This window comes from Takifugu rubripes, chromosome 1, assembly GCF_901000725.2.
Source record: "Takifugu rubripes chromosome 1, fTakRub1.2, whole genome shotgun sequence".
NCBI classification, from domain to species: Eukaryota; Metazoa; Chordata; class Actinopteri; order Tetraodontiformes; family Tetraodontidae; genus Takifugu; species Takifugu rubripes.
The window spans coordinates 1,807,451-1,830,311 of record NC_042285.1 but is presented as its reverse complement, the minus strand read 5'-3'; the positions used below and the strand labels follow the sequence as shown (position 1 = coordinate 1,830,311).

Genomic DNA, 22,861 nt, shown 5'->3' with positions numbered 1-22,861 from the left:
TCGACCATTAACGCCAAAACTCGTGTTGCCATGGCAGCATTTAGCGCGATAAGGCGCACCTGGGCCTTTCAAACTATAGAAATAAACCACAGAATGAAGCCGTGGCGTTTTGCTGCTTCCTCGGGTTATAAAGAGACGCCTGGGAGTCAAATCAGCGTTTGTCAACATGAAAATCACCTTAAATATTTACGCAGAAACTCGGTGTTGAAGGGCAGAGCGTGTTACCACAGTCGACCACCAGGGGCGGCAGAGAGCCGCTTAATTGCTTTAATTAAAGATTTCAGATCAAATTCAGGCTTCAGCGGATAATTACTGTCAAAATTTGACTTGATATAAATATATAATGAACAGAAACCCGGGTTGATTTTAACAAGAAGCTTTTATTTTTCCAAACAGTTAACAGACACAGTTTTTCCTCACCTTTCCGGTGAGAGTGGAACATAAAACATGTTTCCCTTATCCTCCCAATACAGTAAAAATACAAACTTGTTTTAACATAAGAGAGTCACAGCTGTCATACATTCAGCTAAACATGTGACAGAGCACCTTTATACTTTAAAGTCAGGGTTTGTGCACGTTACTGTCAGACCTGACCTACCAAAGCAACAAATACCCTCTTAAAAACAGCGAGGAAGAAAATCACAGTCTTCCTCAGCAAAAGACCGAGGTAGGTTAAACTTTTTTAGTTCCACTTTAATTTTTTTTTAAAAAGGAAAGTTTATGAAGTGCCATGGGGTTAAACTTGGTAAAATAATTACTTGATAAAATGGCAATAAATCGACATTACACATAAATTTAAGATAACATTCCAAGGTGCATAGAACAGATCAGACTTGATGGAAAGGTCACACTGATTTCTGTGGAAAATCATCAGCCATCAAACCAAAAAAAACCTCCAGAACCACTGTTCTTTTCTCATCATCTTAGACAGTTTCTGACTTCTCCTGTTTATTCTTTTGCATCTGGAGCCGAACTTCTTCCTGAACTCCGCAGCACCTAATTAGCGTTAGCTGACATAGAAGTAAAAATACCAGAGTGCAGTTTGTAATACAGTAAAAACATCGTTGGCACCAAACAGTATTTAGATGACCCCGAAGGTTCATCTTTAATATTTAAATAGAATGATTATTTTTATGGCTTTTAAAAAAAGATCCTAGTGTGTCACTTTAACACTTCCTGTTTCCGCCCAAATCCATCATATTAGCAACTACTGCTACATTCACACTGGCAGCCTCTGACTTTAAGGTTTGGGTGACTTTCTTAGTGCTGCTTTGATGTTTTTGTTTTGATATTTTGGACGTCACAAGTAAAAGTGGAAAATCTCAGTTGTATCCCTGAGCACACAGTCGGGTCAGTGTGTGTTGAGGTACTTGCACACAGAGGATCTTTGCTATTAAAAACATGAAGCCAGGATTTATTTTTGATGCTTATTGAAAGCGTAGTGGTTGCTTGAGCAGTACGGTACTGAAGGTAGCTGTTGGAGGTAGAATGGAGAAAAAGTGAACCGTAAAACTGAGAAACTGTACTGAGGTAAAGGCTCACCTGACTTCTGTAAGGTATCATTTGATACAGTTCGTAGAAAAATGGCTCAAAACCAGTTCAAACGCAGTTTGCGGCATAGATTTTGGTTTTAAGGAGAAACAGGAAAACAGGAAACTTTTAACCGGAAACTAGTGGCAGAGGGCAGATGCATAGATGAAAAGGAATCAAAGGTGCAAATTAAAGTAAGTTTAGCAGACTAAAAAGGTTACATAGGTTAAAAGGCACAAGCGTGGCGTTCCCATGGCTGAGCCCGCCACGTCGACACTGTTAATCGGCGGTTAATGCAGGAGCTGTAAGGACATACGGCGAAGCGGAGAAGAAAGCCGCTCTTGTCTCGATTCCACCGCGAAGCTGTGATGGCAGCTGGATCAGGTGCTTTTCAAACATTTTCAAGTTTCTTCCAATAAGATCTTCACATAATCTAGACATGAAAGATGAACAAAGATGTATTTTTCCGTCTCCGGCATGTTTTCCCCCCCAAAACAGCATGAACTCAAGATTATCGAGGTTATTCCACACGTCGCCACTAGGTGGCGGCGGAGCTCTTTATGGCGACGGCAGCGCAACATGCGAAAAACATGTTTAACTGCACATGGTTTGAATAAATGAATCAGACCACCTGCAGACACATACTGCAGATATCCTGGACCACAGAAGGGCTTTCAGGTGTACCTGTGGAGGGAGTATGGCTGAGTCTGAAAGCAGAACAGGTCTCCACAGTGATGCTGCCCAGGATTTTTCAGAACTGCCCTCTGATTAGAAGAAGATCAATATTTACAGATGAAAACTGGTCATTATTCCGATGTGTTTCTGAAAAGTGATGTTCCTACCGAGTCCGGGGTGCACGTGTTGCTGCTTCCCCCGAACACAACCACGTCGCTGTCGCGTCCCAGGCACGCCGTGTGACACCCCCTGAGGGGAAACAATTCAACCATCAACACACCTTTCATGTTATTCTCTTGCTATAACCACGGGCAGAAAAATGACTAAAATTGGGTTCGAGCAAGAAAATCCAGCGCTTCGATGGGTTTTTGTGGAAATAAAAGAAGACCTGGGCTTGTCCCTGTGGGGGTGCGCCATCTTAGTCCAGTCCCTCTTCTGGGTGTGAAACTGCCAGGCGTCGTCTGTCAGTCAAAAAGGTCAAATAAAGAACAAAGCAGGGACAACATTATGTTTAAGGACTGGAAATAAGACAGAGCCTGAATGGAAAAAGGAGAGAATAGAGACACGAAATCCCATAAACACACACGCATCAGGGACTTACTGAGGGTGTTTCCGTCGGCGCCAACGCCTCCGTATATGAAGAGCGCGTGATCTGACGTGGGCGTGATGGTGAACATCGAGCGTCCCGGCGGAGTGGAGCAATGGGGGAGGTCGCTGATATAAAGGAACAAATCATTAGCGCCAAAAGCAGGAACGGGAACGGTTACAGTCGCTGTGAAGACGCCGTACAGTTGGGTCCAGGCCCAGGTCTCCAGGTCCAAGCAGAACATATCCAGCTGAGCAGCATCCTGCAACCGAGCACGCAGAGTTGAAGCGTCCTCCCAACACGTAGGTGTGTTCAAAGCTGCTTAAACACACTCACCACCCCGCCGCAGATGTAGCCTCTGTTCCCCAACACGGCACCGGCGTGGTGGCTTCTGGGCCTCGGAGGCTGACCCTGGCGATGAAAACCCAATCAGAACCGTTCCGCTGTTGTCCGCCTTCACCGAGCAAATGTGAGGGGGGGAGAAGGGGGAAGCGCAGACATCTCACCAGAGTCTCTGGCTTGGTCCACGTCGCGGCGTTCACGTCAAACACGTCGACCTCGTTGTTCCAGCCCCAGCACAGAAACAAGGCGTTCCCAATGGATGACTGGCAGAGGGGAAAAAAGAGCAACAGGATCAGTAGGAACACGAGCAACAACGACATCACAGTAACCAGTTTGTGCCTCCTAATTCAGCATCAGTAATGGGACCATCCTGAGGCGTGTGGAGCAGCTGGCGCCCCTGAACGCAGCACGCTGAGCTCTTATCACCAGACTGGATAAAACTGATACCGTCTCAGGATTCAGTTAATGATTAGCATCAGTACTCCTGGTGTTTTTGTGCCCCATTAAAACCTGCTGCTCACCCAGGTCATTTCTTCCACGGTGAAGCTGGCAGACGATGTGTTTTGTGACAGGGTCTTCGGTCCGTACCCACCAAAGTAGATTAATCTGAGGTGAGAAGGTGAGAGGTCAGAAGGTCACTGAGGTCTAAACTACTGCAACAACGGTAACTTCTGGCACTATCAAAGCATTTTCCCCTCACCTCTCCATCATATCGGCACACAATCAGCCAGTTTAGATTCTTTTTCACACTATAAAATGGCTTAAATGTGCATTTTTACAAAAGGATCAGTTATTTTGCTCATGTTTGGAACTTCACCTGTCTCTGTGCACCCAGCAGGAGTGATTGATCCGGGGCGATGGCGTGCTTCCCTTGGTGTCAGTCGCTCTCTTCCACGTGTAATTCTGCTCCGTGAGGACGCAGCTGAACATCTGCAGAGACAGGAAGCATCATCGAGCTTCCCCCACGGTGATGACAGGGGGGTAAAGCTCACCTCATTCGTGTATTGGCGATTGTCACACCCTGCAAAAACGTAGAATGTTCCGTTGCTGTAGGAGCCACAGGGGCCAGATAGGTCTGGGGGCCTCTCTCCAGTGATCTCCCTCCGCTCCCTGAACATGCAGAGACATGCAGACACAGCCAACAGGTAAAGGTGAGTCTGCACCTGGCTGGGCCAAAATGAACATTTAAAAAACGATTCATTTCATAATTAAAAACGCTCAAAAAAAACCAGTTAGATTCGAGAACCAATGAACAAAGTTGGATGTACCGGACAGAGCATGTTAAATGCATTAAAATCAAGTGACATAAACAGCCTGTAGTTGGTTAAAGTACCAAGCTAAGCGCGTCAATTTGGAGGTTCGTGATTAATATCTGCTTTTAGGTACTTTTACCTTGATTTCTTTTTATCATGTTTTCAGCGTTGTTTTTCTTTTCTTTCTTCTTTTTTTTTAAAGATAAACATTACTTCATGGTAAAGGGTTAAACGGGGACATTCTAAACTATTGTTATAATCAATTCAAGTAATCTGTTTTTAGAAAAGCTATCTTTCTTAGAAATTAATAATAAAAAGAGCCGAAACCGTAGTTACATTCACCAGCCAATTATATCTGCGAGGGGGCGTTCCTGTACATTATGAGCCAATCAGAGGCGTGGGCGTTCCCATGAGCACCAATCACAGCCACGAGCTCGGCAAGAACTCCGGACGCATCCGCGCTGAGTCCCCGGAAAAGAAATGTGATCGTTTTCAAATCGGGACCCGCTGAAATGATCTTAAATGTCTGGAACTAAAACTGTTGATCGCATTCTACAGCTAATTTACCCGCTACTTCATGACCGCAACACAAACCGTTGCCGTCCTAAAGAAATAATGCTTTGGGTGAACGTAAATATTTACCATGAAAAGCCGGTAAAACGCCCCTTTGCGTCCCTTTAAACCCGAGACCCGTCAATGGGTTTTCATTTGTGAAGATTTAAACTTGCCACGTCACCTCTACCGGGACGACCGCGCACGGGTGCGTGCGTGAAAACCGGAACGTGCTGAGGCCTCTTTATTCTTACCACGTCCCTCCGTCCAAATCGTACAGCCATATCTCATCACTGGGCAACGCCACAGTCTCCCCCGCCACTTCCTGTCAGAACATACAGACGTTTCAAAAACAATAACCTTAATTTCCCCCCTTAATGGACTCGGCTGCACACATAACATGTAAAAGAAACTGCTGAGCTGACTACAAAAATCCATCCCTGTAGTTTTTCATGCCATATGTGATGTGTTGAGACAATATAAGGATGATATGATGCTGTTCTATCACCTTTACATGTGTGCAAATGTCATTATTTTGGCAGGTTAATTCCCACCTCTGGAAACAGACTTTAACTAATCCTTAAAGGTCATTTGGGAAGCTGCACGTAGATGTGACTTGTGTTAGGTCCATAACATTGGATGTTAAAAAAAAAGGATGTTTCCACTCAAGAAAGACATTTTCAGCGTCGCTGGTTTACCTGAGCAGGTAAAATGTCTCACCTGATGACCTCCCCAGACGTACAACGTCCGGTTGTCTGTGAAGGCCCAGTGGCTGCTCCTCCGCAGGTGTCTCACTAACGCTGCTCCATCCATCTCAAAGATTCAGGTCATATCTCTGTTGAGAAGCGGTTCAAAAACAACGTTAAAGTTCCAGAGTACAGATTAAAGGCCGGACGTCTGCAGCAGGCCAGGGATCTACTTGGCTCTCTCTTGTTGCTTAGTCAAAAAGACCTGGAAGAGCTTTTGCTCAACATGTTTTACAAGTTTGCAGCCTTCACTCCTCCCATCACAGGTAGTCATGAAAGCTCTACTTCCTCCTAACTGCAGGCAGCAGTAAACAAAGTATACGTCTCCGACCGAGGGTGGGAGGAGGGCGTGGCTGCCCGGGGCCACAGTAATCTCCAGTTACAGGGGGCCCAGGTCTGTTCCACTCAACACACACACTTGTGTGACACATTTAAATAAAGTTGGTTTCTCAATCGGCCCAAAAGAAATTCAGCAACAAAGACATATATGTATGTTTGCATTGCATACATCAGGCAGCAGAAACAGCCTGTTCTATAGTGGTTAGACCCCCCCTAAACGGGCCCTACTATACTGAATAAGACTGGGACTGTACCATTGGGGGGGGGGTCTTTGAAGATTCAACACTTGGATCTTGTTTCAATAGATTTTGTGTGGGTGTGGATTTTTTCTAAATATGCCGTCAGCGAGAACATGAAAAATGGAAGCCAAGAAATTTGAATGCTTTAGGGATTTTTGCCGAATGTAAACATCCTTTTTTTAGCATCCACTAATAAGAAATTGTCGAACCATAGTCCAGCACCATTGTAATTACAGAGATCTTCAGTTATTGTTGCTCTTAAACAACATTAACATAGTCTGGTGCTGCCTGAACCTCGAGGGAGCTGCAGCTCTTCAGTAAGTTGGTGGATGGATGGATGAGAAGCTGGACCAATTCATAATACAGATTTAATGCAGATTTTTCTAACGAATTTAGGATTTGTCTGCTGATTTTGTCTCATAGATACACCTATACATGTCTACGTATAGGTATGCGTGTTTATGTATGAATATATATATTTACTAATGTATAAATCAATTAATGATACATAATTATGTCATTATTCATTCACTTATATGTATTGTGTTCATGCCATCACGTTGTTGCAACCGGAAAGCGCGTCACCTTCACGCGCTTTAAAAAAAAAAAAAAAAAAAAAGTCGCCGTAATTAGCAATGTGTTAAACACGATCAATCCATAAAGGCCTCTTTGGAAAATATAAAGATAAAAATGAAATTAACTGCCGGACTCGTCCCGTCTGCTCAGGCGTCACCGCCCCGCTAGCGCAGCCGGAGCCGGCAGAGATGCTCTGCGGGGCCGCGAACGCATCAACCGCCGCACCGCTGCTCGAGCCGGAGGGGGGCTCGGATCGTTCAACTTACGGCCGCTCCTGGACCTCACTGTCACGGAGCCCGGCGTCCTCCGTCCTGCCCACGGCGGCCCCGCTCCATCCTGCCGTAACTTGTCAACAGTGCGCTCGCGGTGGCGCGAGGGAGGGGCGGAGTTCTCCTCACGCGACGCTCCAGCCGCCAGGTCTTCCGTCGATGACGTCACGGGACACGCCCTGCTCCGGGAAGCTGGATTGAGTCCTTTTTTTATCTGCCCGTCGACCGATTTCTTTCTTTTTTTTTTCAAAATAAATTTCAGGCGAGAAAGTTTTCTGTTAAAAAAAAACCCCAGAACTTAAGAGTTTTGATCAATTTTCCCCTTAAAAATCCCGAGAAATAAAGAAGAATATTCCCGCCAGACACATTTTAATCAATCACAAGTCTTGTAAAACTGAGAAGCAAAGTATTTGTGTTATAATTTAATATCACACGAGCAGTCTCGCTGGCTATGGCCGTCCAAGGCAGCCTGACCTCACAGACAGGAAATAATTGCTTCAGGATTAAAAGTGGTTGTTAGCGAAAAATGGTGTGAACCAGTCCTGTAAAACGGATGCAAAATATTACACCATAAACCGTCAGAGTGCCTGAAAAAACCCCTCAGATCTGGGTTAGAAAAGGGGAAAAATAAAGAAAACTGGCAGCAGTTTCAAAAAATCAACACACTGATGTTTATTTCATGTTGGTTATGTACACGTGAATGTATAAATGGAAAATTACAAAAGTCCCAAACCAGTTAAACCAGTACCGCAGTAATTCTACTCCCGAATCACACGTTCTGCATATATGAAGCGTTTAAAGTAAACATATTTCCGCCGATTGCAGCTTCTGACAACTCAGCAAAACACTTCTGCGTGTTGATCGAACATAATAAATATGTGGTAAATGTAATTTTCACCTCACAAAATGGAAAAATCCCACCGTTACCAATTCACCATCATCCCGAACACACCGAATTTAGTAGAAAAGTCCAGATATAACGATTCCAGGTGTTATTTTAATCAATCCCAGATCAGTAATGATCACTTCCGGGTGAACTGCACCTTTAACCTGGTGTGACCGTTCTCCAACCATCTGTGCTGAGCAACCAAATCCTAGTTGCAATCTAACATTTAACAGTCGTGGGTGAGTGCAAATGTCTTATAACCAGCAGCAGAATTATTTATTCCCCCGTCTACACCCTCAGGGTTAGAGTTTAATTTCATTAACTTAGATAAATAGCTGATTTCATGTTAATATACTATAGAAACATTCCACAAAGTCTTCTTGGCAACTGATTTTTTTTTTTTTTTTTTTAAATATACAACTGCGTGTCTAATGCATGAATCATTTAGCTCAAATACAGTACAGCCTAAAAGTGATGGTTCCTGCCCCTGAATCACAGACACAAGAGGAAAATCATGTCAATACAGAATAAGGCACAATCAAAAATTTGGTAATTAAGAACAAGTGAAGAGCCGTCGTCCGTCTTCCAGACCCCAAACTAAAGTCACTGCTGGGTGAATATGTAGCAGTTGCTGCAGACAGCAATAATAGAAAGATCCTCCTGCACCGGCGCTCCTTTATTTGGTTGAATTAGAAACGAGAGAGGTAATAAAGTTAGAGGCGATTAGCCTGGTCAGCATCATCAGGTCCACTTTGCCTTTACGCTAACAACGCTAATAATGCAGCCCCCTCCTCTGACACACCTTTCTCTCCATTCCTTTTATTTCTAAACTCATAATTGCACTTAGGGTTACGTCACATAAAAGGGCATGAGTTCATTTCCTGGTCCCTCGACCTCGTAGCCTCCGTGCAGGACAGGCGTCCTCAGTCCTGCAGGTCCCTCTCCAGGTACCTCCTTATTCTCTGACAGCGAGGACACGAGTCTTGAGTAGATTTGCAGGTGAGATGAAACACAGTTTTGCAATCTTTACACCTGAAAAACGAGAGCGGGGAAGAATCAGCAGCTTCAGATGGAAGGAGCTTTGGTGAGCTTTTATTTATATCCCTCTTGCCTTCCTCTGCAGAGCACTGCACTGTTAGTTGCCCTTGTACAGGGTGATTTAGGATTTTAAGGCACTATTTTATTCACATTTGTCTCAATGGCCTGATGCTAAAAGCGTCAGCTAAATGACTAAAATATAAAGTACCGTATTTTCCGGACTATAAGCCGCTACTTTTTCCTACACTTTAAACACTGTGGCTTATTCTACGGTGCGGCTTATTTATGTATTTTTTCTATCGGCCGCTAGGGGCGCTCGAGCAGAAAAGGTAAGAGTGAGACAGGTGGAATATACTGTATGTGTCGAGGAAGACGCAAGTTTAATGTAACTTCGCGCTTTGTGTATGAATAAAATTAGCATAAACAGACGTAAACTTAACATAAATGAATTGATGGTGAGACGCTGGAAACGGCAGCGGGAAGAACTGGAGCAATGTAAAAAGACGAAAAAAGCTTTCAGAGGTAATAAAAGCAGGATTTCTGACGCTATTCCAATCCGACACTGAGGAGGAAGACTTCCATGGTTTCAGTACACAGGAGGAAGATGAAGACAGCTCTCGGTGACTTTTACCGGTATGTTTTTTTTAACCCGCCCTGTTGGTGCTGTGTTACTGCCGCGTCACAGGCACCGTTTGAAAAGAAAAGCAAAGGTAGTGTAGCGTGTTGGGGAGGGTGAGTGTGGGAATTTCCCAGCATGCTTTGTGGCAGTGTGTCTGTGGGTTCAGGTTGGTGTTACCCCTGTTTTTGTTCATTGTAAATGTCATCGTTTGCAACTTTCAATGTTAGTGTTCTATTTATTGAGTTCTGGTTGTTGATGTATTTACTGTTTTAATTACTGTTTGCACCTGCCAGGTTGTGTGTGTGATTGAAGACCTCCCTTCGTTGACGTGTCTTTCGTTCAGTGTAAAGTGGAGCGACGTTGTGACCGTTCATGTATTCTGTGCATGTGATAACTCACCTGATCGTACTATCGAACTGGAAGGGGAATATGATGTCATCGGTGCGACATATCTGACAAATGAAGCCCCGCTGCGTGCACAGGTCGCACTGGTACACGTGTTTGGAAGCGTCCTGCACCAGCGCCATTAGGTAGGTTGCATATTGGCCCTCTGCTATCTAAAAACAAACAAATGAGTACGTTTAAAAAAACACATAAATTGGGATATTTCATGGTCACAGATGAGTGTCGCAGCAGGGTACCTGTCGAAGGTCCAGGACGCTGTACAGGTGGCTCAACTCCAACAGGTACGTGCGCTGCTCCATTCTGGGCCAGGATGAAACAATTAAAGCAAATTCATATTTAAAACACGCTCATGTGTCACACACACACACACACCTGGCTTGAAGTTTCTTGCAGGCTCCACTGCGGCAGGACAGCAGGTAGTCGCCCAGCAGACGCAGCCTCTGCCGCAGGCGGTGGGCCTGAGCCATGGGCGCGGCGTGCTCCACCAACTCGGGGTTCAGCTGCTCCAAGTTGAAGAGCGGCTCCTGTTCAACCTGAGCCAGCAGCCACAGGGCCCTGGTGCACACCTGAGGCACACAAGCTGGTAAATCACTGGATCGCTTTGATCCGACAGTGCAAAATAACATGATTAACAATGCTTAATTAAGCAGAAATGGCACAGGTGTTCAGCTTCTTCTATTCAACACATTCTTTGGACCAAAGCTGCTAAACTGGCCCATCAGCATCACCAAATCTGGCCACGCTTCTTCCCCGGGCCTGCATGTGCTTTCACCCACCTCTCGCGGTGACAGGTCCCAGTTGTGCACCATGCGTGAGGGTATAATGGTGGTGTCGCCACGGTGACAGGACTGGCAGTAGTATTGGCCCGAGAAGTGACACAGTCTGGCTCTGCCCAGGGAGGGGCCGATCCTCTGGGGACAACCTGTGTGTGACACAGCAATTAAATACGTAACGAACGCAGGCCTGAACGAGTGATTTATTTATTGTTGCCGTGTATTTGTCTTATTTTAGGCCTTAAAGGTTGATGGATAAAAGCAACTTTTGATGCCAAACATTAAGCCGGGAAAAAAAATGCACACATGGACAAGGAAATACGATCAAATGACAGATAAGCAAGAAAACCTCCTGGCTGGGAACTGCACAACCCGCACAGAGCCCAGGAAAGGAAGACTTTAAGTTTCAGCTTCTCCCCTCTGCTGAGACGCGATTCTGCAGTCGTGGCCTCTTTTAAAGCCGCAAAGAACTTCCTGTACGTCTGTCACGAACAGGTGAGCGTCCGCAGGGTGAGCAGGGCCAACATTTCCTGCAACTTCTACCAAGAAAATGTGTGTGGAGCTTCTAGAAGCCAACGCCCAGTCTGCCCACAATCACCACTGAACCCACTCTATGCTACATGACGTGTATATCATCATAGCACGATTATTTATTCATTACTCTGTTTCGTTTCCTCGCTTATAGGAAAAGACCTGGAGATAGAGGGCAACAGTTTCGAGTCTGAGCTTCTGCGAAAGACTGAGATGGTGAAGGGGACAGACGAGGACAAAGCTTTACATGTAAACCTAAAAATAATTAGGAGGAAATAGGGAAAGGGAAGTGACCATTGATTTAACTGCTTATATTGATTGCGATGACTGTGCGGCCCAGTTATTTGGAATAAAGAAGTGCTGACCTGCACATTTGAAGCTCTGCGCGTCCAGTCCCATCTCCGAGGGCACGCTGCACAGGTGAACAAACAGGGCGCCGTCTTCCTTAAGTTGGTGCTGCACCAGTCTCTGGAGATTTCCACTCACGCTGCGGCGTATCCCGGCAACAGAGACACTATCCTCCCCGCTCTCCAGGTAGGAATCCAGCGCTCCTCGGATTAAAGCCCTCCAGGACCGGGCCTCCTCAGCGTTCTCTGCCCTGAGCCTCAGAGTCTCTCTGATGGTCAGAAGTTTGAAAAACTCGGGTCCTCCTAAAGACACATCGGGCACCACGTCCCGGATCTCCTCAACAGGGTGCGTTTGACGCAGCAACTTCCTTTGCCCTTTGACCTGAAAGCCCTTCAAGGCCTCCAAAGATAGCGAAAAGACCAGAGGAACCCAAGTCCGCGCCTCGGGGTCTGTGGAGAAGTATAAAACTGCTTCTTTGATGGCATCCGTTTCCACATCCGCGGTCCGAGTCCACGTACATTCAAGTGGAGGTGGTTTCTCCTGCCCGCCACACGGCCCCGAAACACATGTCGAGTTTTGCTCGTGACCGCAGGAGGCGGGAACGGGCGCGGCCGCATCGGCGCCATTCTCACCGACGGGCTGGAGCAGCTCCCACTGATCATCCACACGAAAGGCCGGCCGGCACTTGTTGATGGCTTCTACTATCCGGTCTATCCAGTCCTCGGCTTCGTCGCGATTGGCCGCCCGGAGGCTGAGCCGTTTCCCCGGAAAGACCAAATCGAAACGTCCCTCGGGCGAGGCGATGCGCGCGTCCTCGCAGCGCAGCAGGGAACAGTTGTCATAACACGTCCGCTCTTCTGCATCCAGGTACAGGCGGAACTCAAAGGGCGACAACTCGCAGTAGTAGTCCCGCCACAAACCCACGGCACTCCGCCGCTCCAGATGCCCGAGCTTCAGGAGGCCACGAAACGGGTTGGCGAGCCCTGAACGACGGATGGGTTAGCGTTGAAATCATAGCTGCCAGTTAAAGTCACATTTAATCACTATAAAAAACACCTTAAACATCCTCCGTTGTTTTCAGCCTCAGATTTGCTAATGTCTGAACAAGCGGTGGGAACGTTACCGATTTGTCGACGATGGACGACGCTCGGAGGCGACTGGGGGGCCTTGAGCTCAGTTGAGGGAGCAGGGGGAGGGGCCTCGCTGTGGTCCGACACGTTGGCCAGACGGGGCTTGTAGATATCGTCCTCGGAGATCCAGGAGCGAGAGTGCTGCCGCGTTCAAAACAAAAGGGTTGACGGATGCGAAGTCTCTGAACATGTGACACACTGATGACACTTCCGGCTGCAAATGGTTGAGTGAACCATAACAACTCAGCTGGCGCCATTTCATTAAACATCATTTATTTATAATTATCAGTGGTGCCAGAAACTAAACATTCTATCGCTGTCTTGGCTGATTAAAGTATCTTATGTGCGGCAAATATCGCCACATCCTGCAGCTGCAGCAGGAATAAAGCTCCTATTGTGGGCAAGGCCAGTTTAGATGATGGAGCCCAGCTTGGAAGCCTATTTTTTAATTTATTTTTTACATTTTTTCTAATTTTCAGTGCCATTCTTTGATCTGAGGTTAAACTGTAGTCACAGTCGGCGCTACTCCAGCGGAAAAGATGTTTTTTCCTATCGTGGCAGGAATAACGTGACTCCTCGTGACTCCAGTCAAGCTAAATTGCATCAATCGTTTGTTCTAAATTCTGCTTCCTTTTAATGTTTCCTGGGATTAGCTAGTTAAAGATAGGGGGGGATTTCTCAACCTGGCCTTTAAATTCCTCAATATCTGCAGTATTTCTTTAGCTTTTCCAGCTTTTCTCTGTCTACATGTCTCACAAAGGTTGTCCATAGACATACTTACTGACAAAGACTCAGAGGAAGGTCTGTTCAAAACGCTGGAGGAGCGAAGCGTGTCCTGATGGGCCGCGGATTCCTGGAATTCCTGAACAGCCTCGCCAACGTGCAGGTGAGCAGCCGTACACACGTCTTCTGCAGACTCTCCGATAGGTGGCGCTGCTGCTGCATCCAGGTTTACCTCAGATGGTGCACTAGAGATGACTATTGTAGCATCAGGGGGAGAATCTTTGACAGGGTTCTCCTCCTCTTCCTCTTCTGACAGGGAGGGCGGCTCGGGGGGCGTCGGCGCCAGCTCTGAATCCGACAGTGCCGACTGTGGGGGCAGGTCTTGGGACGGCGTTGGGGGACCTTGGGTCTCGCTGTCGGAACAGCTGAAAATGGCGGTCTCGGAGTACTGATCTGGGCCGGTGCTGGACACAAAAGAATCTTCACGCATGGAATCCTGACTGCAGTGGCCGCTCTCCCGGAACTCATTCAGAACACTGGACAGACAAGAGGACGTTCAGGACATAGTTACTACATACCGACTGTTGTTGGCCTTTGTTTAGTGGATTTAACAGAGTTATAAAGAACCCCCTCAGCCTTTATCTTTAATCAAAAAAGAAGAAAGAGGAACTGATTGGGTGTTGATTAGGAAAAGTCAGATATCAGTTGGTCAATATATTGATTGGATCCTTACATAATGGGACAAGGACAGAAGTCTGGCATCATAGTCAAAACCTGTAAAATGACTCTTTGTTTCACGTCAGAGTCTCTCTTTTTTTTAATCAGAAGACGCAACACGAATACAGACTTACTCCTTCTGCGGTCTGCTGATGACATTAATGTCCAGATCACAGGAAGACCAGTGCTCCCCTGCTGGGCTGCGGGGTTCCTGCCCCTGCAGCAGGCTGTCTGAGCTCAGGCTGGAGGACAGCTGAGAAGATCCCGTGGTGTCCAGACTTAAATTAGATGTGTTGAGCCCAGACTCACACCCTCGTAACACACCGGACACGCTCTCTGTTAGCCGCGGGCATCTTTTCTGCTCATCCGGGACATCCGAGGAGCTCGACGATTGAGACTCTGTATCCCACAATTCTTTGCTTTTGGGATTTGAGGGGGGCAGATCTCCACCGTTAAGGGGCAGGTCGTGAGATTCTGTCTGGAACACGGGGCAGAGTCCAGCGAGAGCCAGCGGCGTGGTGGTCCATTCATTCAGGACAGACGATTTGTAGGAAAGGCTGAAAGTGAGTGAGGCCAGACCCTGGAGGTAGCTGAGGAGGACTTCGCGCTCCTCCGCGTTCAGGAGCAGCGCACCGGGCTGGTAGTGGGCCTGGAGCTTGGAGTCCTCTCGAAACAGAGACGCAAGGTAGCACTCCAGCAGACCGTGGTTGAGAGCAAGTCGCAGCCACGCCCGACACCGGCCCACATCGGTGCTCACAAAGCTGATTTTCTCCAGCTCTGAGATGACGTCACTGTGGGGAAACCAGAAAATGCCACAGTTTACGCTTAAACATAAATATTTCCTATGAAATAGGTGCAGATTAATGAGCAAGTCGTCAGTTTTACCGGTGTGTGACAGTCTTGAGGAGCCTCCAGAAGAAAGGCTGAGGGACGGGCCCTCTGTCCCCTTTCCTACTCCGGCTCCCAGCAGGGGACTGGATGTATTTGCTCTTAATGCCATGAATGAAAATGGCCTCCAGGGCACAGCAGAGGGCATTAGCGTCACCATCCTCACTGGTGACCACCGCATCTAGTGTCACGTAACGCTTCTGCAGAGCCTTCAGTGACTGAGCCAATTTCTCTTTGATCTGCATGACAGCGGGTTTCACAAGGAACTGTTATCAACTTCCTGCTTGTGTTGTGGAAACAGGACAAACAGAGATGTGGTTTTAAAACAGTCCGTCAGGAGACTGGTTTAGACGCAACGCACAGAAGAAGAGTCTCCAGCCAGCATGTTTCCTGTGCTTTGGACGGCGAGGAAGGCCGACAGCGGGCGACGCCGACAGCGGTGACCAGGCACAAAGGCTGCAGCTTAAACACCGTTTCTTTAGCGACGCATCCACGCCAAACACTTGGAAAAACCCTTCACTCACTGTGTGACGAGGCTCGGCAGTAAAGCCGCTCTCATAGCCATACAAAGTCCAGTCTTTTTCATAAGCACAGAATCGCAAGCGTTGGATTTAGCGTAAATTACACTGCGAGGTGAATGGTTCACAGGTTAAGGTTGCGAAATCCCTGAAATCCCAGGAGGTCTTAGAGGAATGACAGAAACCAAAACCTGTCGGAATTCTAGACACAAAGACAAGAGTTTTACCTGCTGGACATGTTTGGCCTCCACTGGAGCATCTGGGGTTTGCGTGGCGAGCATGGCACCTCCTGACTCTTCACTCCCACATAACACACTAAAACAGCAAAACACCTTTGAGTTTTGAGCTCTTCGCGACCTCCTGAAACCATCAAACGCTTCATTTGGCATTGGCCTAAGCTGAGCAAACAGTGGAAATGCCTACTCAGACCAGCGAGGCATGTGATGAGAAGGAAACTATTTTAACCCTTTCAGCTTCCTGTCAGCAACGATTTTGTCCCCGGGTCGTCCTCAGATCCTTTTACCACGAGCCCGTTTTGCTCCGTGACACACTCGCAGATCATCCCATGGTTCCGCTGAGTAACGAGCGACCGAGTGGATCATGTGAGCGGCTGGAGAAGCTGCACAGCCTTTAGATCAACTTCCTTAATCTAAAGCAGGGTGTGCACGAATCAGGAGCGCCACAATGGCTGCACGGCAACGATCGCGGCCAGCTGACACTCTTCAAAATAACCAGAGGATGGTCTAGCTGCTCGTACTGACGGTCCTTATCAGCTTAAACGTGCACAGCAATCCAATAGTGCGGCTCAAATGTACACTTTGGTCTCTGCATGGGGACTTCTGAGGGTGTCAGATTAAGGTGCTTGCCTCTGATTCGGTGCAGGCAGGATAAATCGAATTATTGAAAGCGGAATTAGCTGAAAATCCAAAACTGCTGTCAATTTACAGCAGCGTGGGGATTCGCGTCGTAAAGGATGACAGCAAAGGTTTAAAGTGGTGTTAGCGAAACGCATTAATGAACTTGTGTTGCGTTCGTTCCAAGCTAGCTTGCTTACCGTAGCAGGTAGACTATCTCACCATGATGATCCCAATAAAACCGCGCATCCTTGTAACTGAATGTTAATTCTTTTCCAGGACACGATTCGCTAAATGTACTCTCTGGCCAGTGCTAGAAGGTCCTGAATCTCACAAAAAAGGTGTTGTTTTTGTGTGAGCCAGGACATTCTCCTGCCGCGGCCAGCCGTCGACTGATGCATCATGGGAGCTGGATCTTGAGATGCCTTCGCTGTCTTTCGGAAAATACAGTAAAATACACGAATGACAGGCACACAAATATACTATATGTTTCACTTCATATTTCATTCATATCTACACCCAAAAGTAAATGTTGTTATCATAACATTATTTATTATTCGTATTCATTTCATTCGTATTCAACATTTCGACTGCATATACACGGACATTACAATTTATCTTCCTGAAAATCTTTTAACAAATTGTAGAACATTGACCTATTCGATCCGTAACCGTAAGTGAATCACCTCTATATACGCGGACATGTTTTAAAATAAAAGTGTTGTGATCCTCGCCGGAAATCCAGGCACAAGGCGACAGAAGAAGACATATCAGACGCAGCAGTGAAATTTCCCAGGATCACCCAAAGGTAGCAGCCGAACCAGGGACTCGGGCTGCGGGTGTTGTTGGTCCGTCTGCAGAACATTGTGTTCCTGAGTCCTCCTGAGTTAGAAAAGATTCAACACGAAATCCCTCACAGTTACCTCATCACATAATGACATCAAGGAGATCCCACTCAATGAAGGGCTGTGATTTAGTCCAGCATGTTCGAATAATAAGCAGTTGTAAACAGAATATAGTTTGGAATGGTTTGCGATGCCGTAGTTTTAATTAATCATTTACGAACTTGCCTAACTTCCCTATTATACACCTTTTTTTTAAGTAAATAAAAAAACAATGCTATCTCTTTTCTATCAGGTCATTGAAGTTGCTGTGCTTGTCTTTTTGCAAACACGGATGTGGTGTCTGTTCTATTCTTATGAAATGTTCGCTAGTTTCGATCTTGTACTGTCCCCTAGTGCTCATAGGAGATACATGTTTAACAGAGGAAAGAATTTAAATCGAAAAAGCTGTGTTCAGCCAGTGCTCTGCATCCAACAGTATATTCATGCGGCACCTGATCCATAAGCCAGACACATTCAAACAGAAATATAACTTTTACATTTAAATGCCATATATATATATATATATATATAATCACATTGAGGAGTTTAAAGAAGGAAAACACCCATGTTGCCGGGTTCAAATCATTTTTATTTTTTTCTGTTGTTTGATTTCAGCTATAATAAATAAACATGCCTACAAAATCGGACTGGTTTAAATAAATGCATAAATAAATAAATAGGCAGCAGGGGGATGAAGGTGTCAGGGGGTGGAGAGCAGTGTGGAGACCAGCAGATGTGTTTGCATCAGGAGAGTTTCAATTTCCTCCCTGATCAGCTCCCAGGCTGCAGCACTGTAGTCCTGCACACAGAAGAATTCACCCTCAACTCTCTCGCTGATTCCTGGTATCAATAAAGCGGATTAAACAGGCCGGCCTACCATCTTCTTCAGGATGTGGTTGGACAGCCTGTTGAAATACCTCTCCACCTCCTCGCTGCGCTTGTGGCCGGGGCTCACCATCTAAACACAGCGAATGGGAAATGTTTCTGCCTTTTATTAGCGCTGACCTGTGGCTGCTGAGTCTTTAATCACCGTCCAGTCAACAGGACCCAACAGAACTCAGCCCCAGCAGCCTGATTCATGCAGGTCCTTCAGGCTTTTTTAACATGAACGAGTAAAACCAGGCTGAGACTTACGCAGGCCTGAAGATTGTCCGCCTGTTGGGTCAGAACATTGACCAAGTTTTCCACTTGCTTCTCGTCCCATGATGCACCGCTGTGATCCTCCATCAACAGAGCAACTGTCTCGTTCATGATCTGAGCTGCCAGGGCCAGTTTGTCCTCAGCCTGAGTGTGAAAATAGACGTCAGAGACTCACGTTTTTATCCCCCAACACACTCTTTGCTGCGGCCTCACAAAAACCAGCAGGACTCACCGATGCGTTGAAGGTTTGTCTGTAGAGCTCCTGAGGGAAGATCACCATCTCCTCAGGCTCCACTGAGCTGTTGGTGGAGTTATTCACCTGCACACACACACACACACACGGTCTTCATCTGTCCACACAATGAAAGTAATCCCATTCAATTAATCACAATATTTACCATCGTGTCCAGCAGCTCCAGAGATTTGTGGCTGTACTGTCTGAATTTGGCATCCAGCCACCGGCAGCCCAGCGGGGAGCCCTGGCTGTACACGCAGAGAGAGAGGCACACAAGGAGGGGCAGCATCTTTCACTCAAGGAGGTCGCAGAGTCACTTCAGCTGTGTCCCGGTGTTGTGTTGGAGCAAACCTGCAGCCACTTTTTATATGCAGCGATTTCATTTTCTACACACCTACTACACAGGGGGAAACACGCATTGTGGCTGCGGTTCGCGCCTTTGCTTTTCAATTAGAGCACGTGAGAAGGTCATTCATTAATTAAAGCACCGGTTAAAATATTACATATTTCAATAGAATGGGTATCGGCAATAGTCAGATAGTGCTGTACCGTCATTATAAATAATAATTAGTGTTGTTTTTGTTGTAAAGGTGCGCGGATTGTGGACGGAAGGTGTCACTAACGGAAGTTCCCTAAAGCGAGAAATGAAAACTGCTGACGTGCATTCAGGGGAACTGCGGAGGCATTTCATGATGTTTAGCAGCTCCTGATCCTGAATACCCGATGTCTTGAATTCTTCTCTGCTTAATTGACATTTTCCTTGAATGGAAACCAGTCAGTCAGCAAACTGGCGAACAGGCATCGAAATCAACCTTCAACCGCGGGTGCGGGGGAGGATTTTCGGCCTTAATCAAGAGAAAAAATACAATAGAATAAAATTATCATGATTTTTGTTATTATTTTAATTATACTGTAATTTAATTGTACTATCTTATTTTGACTAATTTGTATGTGGTTAAGGAAATTACTATACTATAAACTATATATATTTTTTTTTTTAATCCGCCCATTCCTAAATTCATTCTTCCATTCATTCATTCATTCATTCATTCATTCATTCATTCATTGACGGACAGAGAACTCAGTACCGCTGCTATTTCAATAAAACGCTTCCTTCGTTGTGACGTATCGGAGGAAGCAAACCTTAATTCCTCTTTCACTTGGTTCACTGTTTCCCTCGCTTTTAATTGGAAAAGCTCCAGACACCGAACACAAGTTGTAATTGTTGTTGTTATGGAGCAGTCGAGATGAATAAGTAACTAGTTAAATAAAATATAGCCATAAATGTTCCGAAATAAAGTGCGAATGCGAAGTGAAGCTCTTCGTAAATGCAAATGCAGTCTTTTAAAACCGAAAATATTCTAATGGAATGCAGGCGCGCGCTCTAATTGAAAAGCAAAGGCGGGACCCGCAGCCACAGTTTCCCCCTCAGGTGTGTAGAAAACGAAATCGCTGCATATAAAAAGTGGCTGCAGGTTTGCTCCAACACAACACCGGGACACAGCTGAAGTGACTCCGCGACCTCCTTGAGTGAAAGATGCTGCCCCTCCTTGTGTGCCTCTCTCTCTGCGTGTACAGCCAGGGCTCCCCGCTGGGCTGCCGGTGGCTGGATGACAAATTCAGACTGTACAGCCACAAATCTCTGGAGCTGCTGGACACGATGGTAAATATTGTCAATCAATCAATCTTTATTTATAGAGGGTCTGTTACAATCAGACAAGCAAGCAACAGCGGAAGGAAAAACTCCCCTTTAACAGGAAGAAAGGAGGAGAGGAGAGGAGAGGAGAGGAGAGGAGAGGAGAGGAGAGGAGAGGAGAGGAGAGGAGAGGAGAGGAGAGGGGAGGGGAGGGGAGGAGAGGAGAGGACAGGAGAGGAGAGGAGAGGACGGGGGAGGAAACCATGACCCAGTGGGGTGACAGAGGCCTGTCAGGTGATCATGTTTCCGGACCCCGGCAGCCTTGGCCTATAGCAGCATAACTAAGATGTGACCTAACGATTAGACGACCCCCTAAGTATGATCATTTGTCTGTCTATGATAGTAACTGGAACTACAAAATTAGTAACAATAAGGTAGGTTTTGAGTCTGATCTTGAAAGTACAGATGGAGTCAGCCTCCTGTACCTGGACAGGGAGCTGGTTCCACAGCAGGGGGCCTGGTAGCTAAATGCTCGGCCCCCCCATTCTACTCCTAGACTGTAGGGGTAGAATGGGGTCCCCAGAGTCTCTAAGGCCTAGACTCTACCACAGGTAGACCAGCATTCTGAGAGCGGAGCGGTCTATTGGGATGATAAGGTGTCACTAGCTCCTCCAGGTAGGATGGAGCTAGGCCTCTGAGGACCTTGTGGGTCAAAAGAAGGGTTTTAAAAGTTATTCTAAATTTAACGGGCAGCCAATGAAGAGACGCCAGTACAGGAGTCATGTGATCTCTTTTGTCAATACCTGTTAGAACTCTAGCTGCAGCATTTTGGATCACCTGGAGCAGGGGTCGGCAACCCATGGCTCTGGAGCCGCATGCGGCTCTTTGGCGCCGCCCTAGTGGCTCCCTGGAGCTTTTTCAAAAATATGAAAATGGAAATTGTTTTAATATAATTTCTGTAATCATCATGAATGCTCATTATGTATTTGTAGCCTACTTATCATTTGGAAAGCAGGCTAATACAGCTAATATAGACACAGCATGTGTTGCCTATAAGCCCTATATAAGGCTTTTAATTTTTTGCGCCTCCAGAAAGATTTGTTTCTTGTTTTTTTTGGTCCAATATGGCTCTTCCAACATTTTGGGTTGCTGACCCCTGACCTGGAGGCTTCTTAAAGAGTTGTTTGGACACCCTGATAATAACGAATTACAATAGTCCAGCCTGGAAGTAACAAATGCTGGACTAACTTTTCAGCATCATGGTGGGTCAGTAGCTTCCTGATCTTTGTGATGTTCCTCAGGTGAAAAAAGGCACTTCTAGAGACTTTTAATGTGTGAGTTGAAGGAGAGATTTTGGTCAAAAGTTTCTCCAAGATTGCTCACAGAGAGACTAGATGTTAATGAGATACCATCTAGAGTGATCATGTGATCTAATCTATTCCCGAGAGGTTCAGGACCAAACACCATGACCTCAGTTTTTCCTGAATTAAGAAGGAAATTTGACATCCAAGACTTTATGTCTTTAAGACAGGGCTGAAGCTTCACTAACTGCTCTGTCTCCTCTGGTGATTAATTGAATGGGATTACTTTCATTGTGTGGACAGATGAAGACCGTGTGTGTGTGTGTGTGTGCAGGTGAATAACTCCACCAACAGCTCAGTGGAGCCTGAGGAGATGGTGATCTTCCCTCAGGAGCTCTACAGACAAACCTTCAACGCATCGGTGAGTCCTGCTGGTTTTTGTGAGGCCGCAGCAAAGAGTGTGTTGGGGGATAAAAACGTGAGTCTCTGACGTCTATTTTCACACTCAGGCTGAGGACAAACTGGCCCTGGCAGCTCAGATCATGAACGAGACAGTTGCTCTGTTGATGGAGGATCACAGCGGTGCATCATGGGACGAGAAGCAAGTGGAAAACTTGGTCAATGTTCTGACCCAACAGGCGGACAATCTTCAGGCCTGCGTAAGTCTCAGCCTGGTTTTACTCGTTCATGTTAAAAAAGCCTGAAGGACCTGCGTGAATCAGGCTGCTGGGGCTGAGTTCTGTTGGGTCCTGTTGACTGGACGGTGATTAAAGACTCAGCAGCCACAGGTCAGCGCTAATAAAAGGCAGAAACATTTCCCATTCGCTGTGTTTAGATGGTGAGCCCCGGCCACAAGCGCAGCGAGGAGGTGGAGAGGTATTTCAACAGGCTGTCCAACCACATCCTGAAGAAGATGGTAGGCCGGCCTGTTTAATCCGCTTTATTGATACCAGGAATCAGCGAGAGAGTTGAGGGTGAATTCTTCTGTGTGCAGGACTACAGTGCTGCAGCCTGGGAGCTGATCAGGGAGGAAATTGAAACTCTCCTGATGCAAACACATCTGCTGGTCTCCACACTGCTCTCCACCCCCTGACACCTTCATCCCCCTGCTGCCTATTTATTTATTTA

The 22,861-nt window shown here is 46.4% G+C and overlaps 4 protein-coding genes across 7 annotated transcripts; 1 reads left to right on the top strand and 3 right to left on the bottom strand.

Annotated features, from left to right (window-relative positions):
• Positions 1-360: 360 nt before the first annotated feature.
• LOC101078580 (kelch domain-containing protein 1-like) lies at positions 361-7,251 on the bottom strand. Of its 4 annotated transcripts, none has more exons than XM_029839063.1 (14): positions 7,105-7,250; positions 5,659-5,773; positions 5,193-5,263; positions 4,126-4,300; positions 3,951-4,063; positions 3,655-3,739; positions 3,298-3,396; positions 3,128-3,202; positions 2,995-3,053; positions 2,807-2,919; positions 2,594-2,666; positions 2,373-2,454; positions 2,215-2,294; positions 361-1,963 (listed from the first exon to the last, which is right to left on the bottom strand). In XM_029839063.1, exons 2-14 carry the CDS (start codon positions 5,749-5,751, stop codon positions 1,810-1,812), a joined length of 1,272 nt encoding a protein of 423 aa, XP_029694923.1. In that variant the 5' UTR covers positions 5,752-5,773; positions 7,105-7,250; the 3' UTR covers positions 361-1,809. The 4 variants fall into 4 exon arrangements, 3 of the variants coding, with proteins under 3 accessions (XP_029694923.1, XP_029694928.1, XP_029694935.1); XM_029839068.1 differs by having other exon boundaries at positions 4,126-4,243; XR_003889011.1 differs by having other exon boundaries at positions 1,824-1,963; positions 2,135-2,294; positions 7,105-7,251.
• Positions 7,252-7,754: 503 nt separating this feature from the next.
• plekhm1 (pleckstrin homology domain containing, family M (with RUN domain) member 1) lies at positions 7,755-16,952 on the bottom strand. Its single transcript, XM_029839052.1, has 12 exons — positions 16,738-16,952; positions 15,911-15,998; positions 15,163-15,404; positions 14,412-15,068; positions 13,619-14,096; positions 12,831-12,978; positions 11,725-12,690; positions 10,832-10,977; positions 10,428-10,621; positions 10,292-10,355; positions 10,050-10,207; positions 7,755-9,025 (listed from the first exon to the last, which is right to left on the bottom strand). The coding sequence occupies exons 2-12, from the start codon at positions 15,962-15,964 to the stop codon at positions 8,917-8,919; spliced, it is 3,216 nt and encodes a 1,071-aa protein (XP_029694912.1). The 5' UTR covers positions 15,965-15,998; positions 16,738-16,952; the 3' UTR covers positions 7,755-8,916.
• A 1,122-nt stretch (positions 16,953-18,074) lies between these two features.
• Positions 18,075-19,091, bottom strand: LOC101064747 (interferon a3). The gene is made up of 5 exons (XM_003961016.3): positions 18,960-19,091; positions 18,794-18,880; positions 18,556-18,705; positions 18,299-18,379; positions 18,075-18,220 (listed from the first exon to the last, which is right to left on the bottom strand). The coding sequence occupies exons 1-5, from the start codon at positions 19,083-19,085 to the stop codon at positions 18,122-18,124; spliced, it is 543 nt and encodes a 180-aa protein (XP_003961065.2). The 5' UTR covers positions 19,086-19,091; the 3' UTR covers positions 18,075-18,121.
• Positions 19,092-20,184: 1,093 nt separating this feature from the next.
• LOC115251511 (interferon a3) lies at positions 20,185-22,840 on the top strand. Its single transcript, XM_029844072.1, has 5 exons — positions 20,185-20,459; positions 22,068-22,154; positions 22,243-22,392; positions 22,569-22,649; positions 22,728-22,840. The coding sequence occupies exons 1-5, from the start codon at positions 20,334-20,336 to the stop codon at positions 22,824-22,826; spliced, it is 543 nt and encodes a 180-aa protein (XP_029699932.1). The 5' UTR covers positions 20,185-20,333; the 3' UTR covers positions 22,827-22,840.
• The last annotated feature ends 21 nt before the right edge of the window (positions 22,841-22,861 follow it).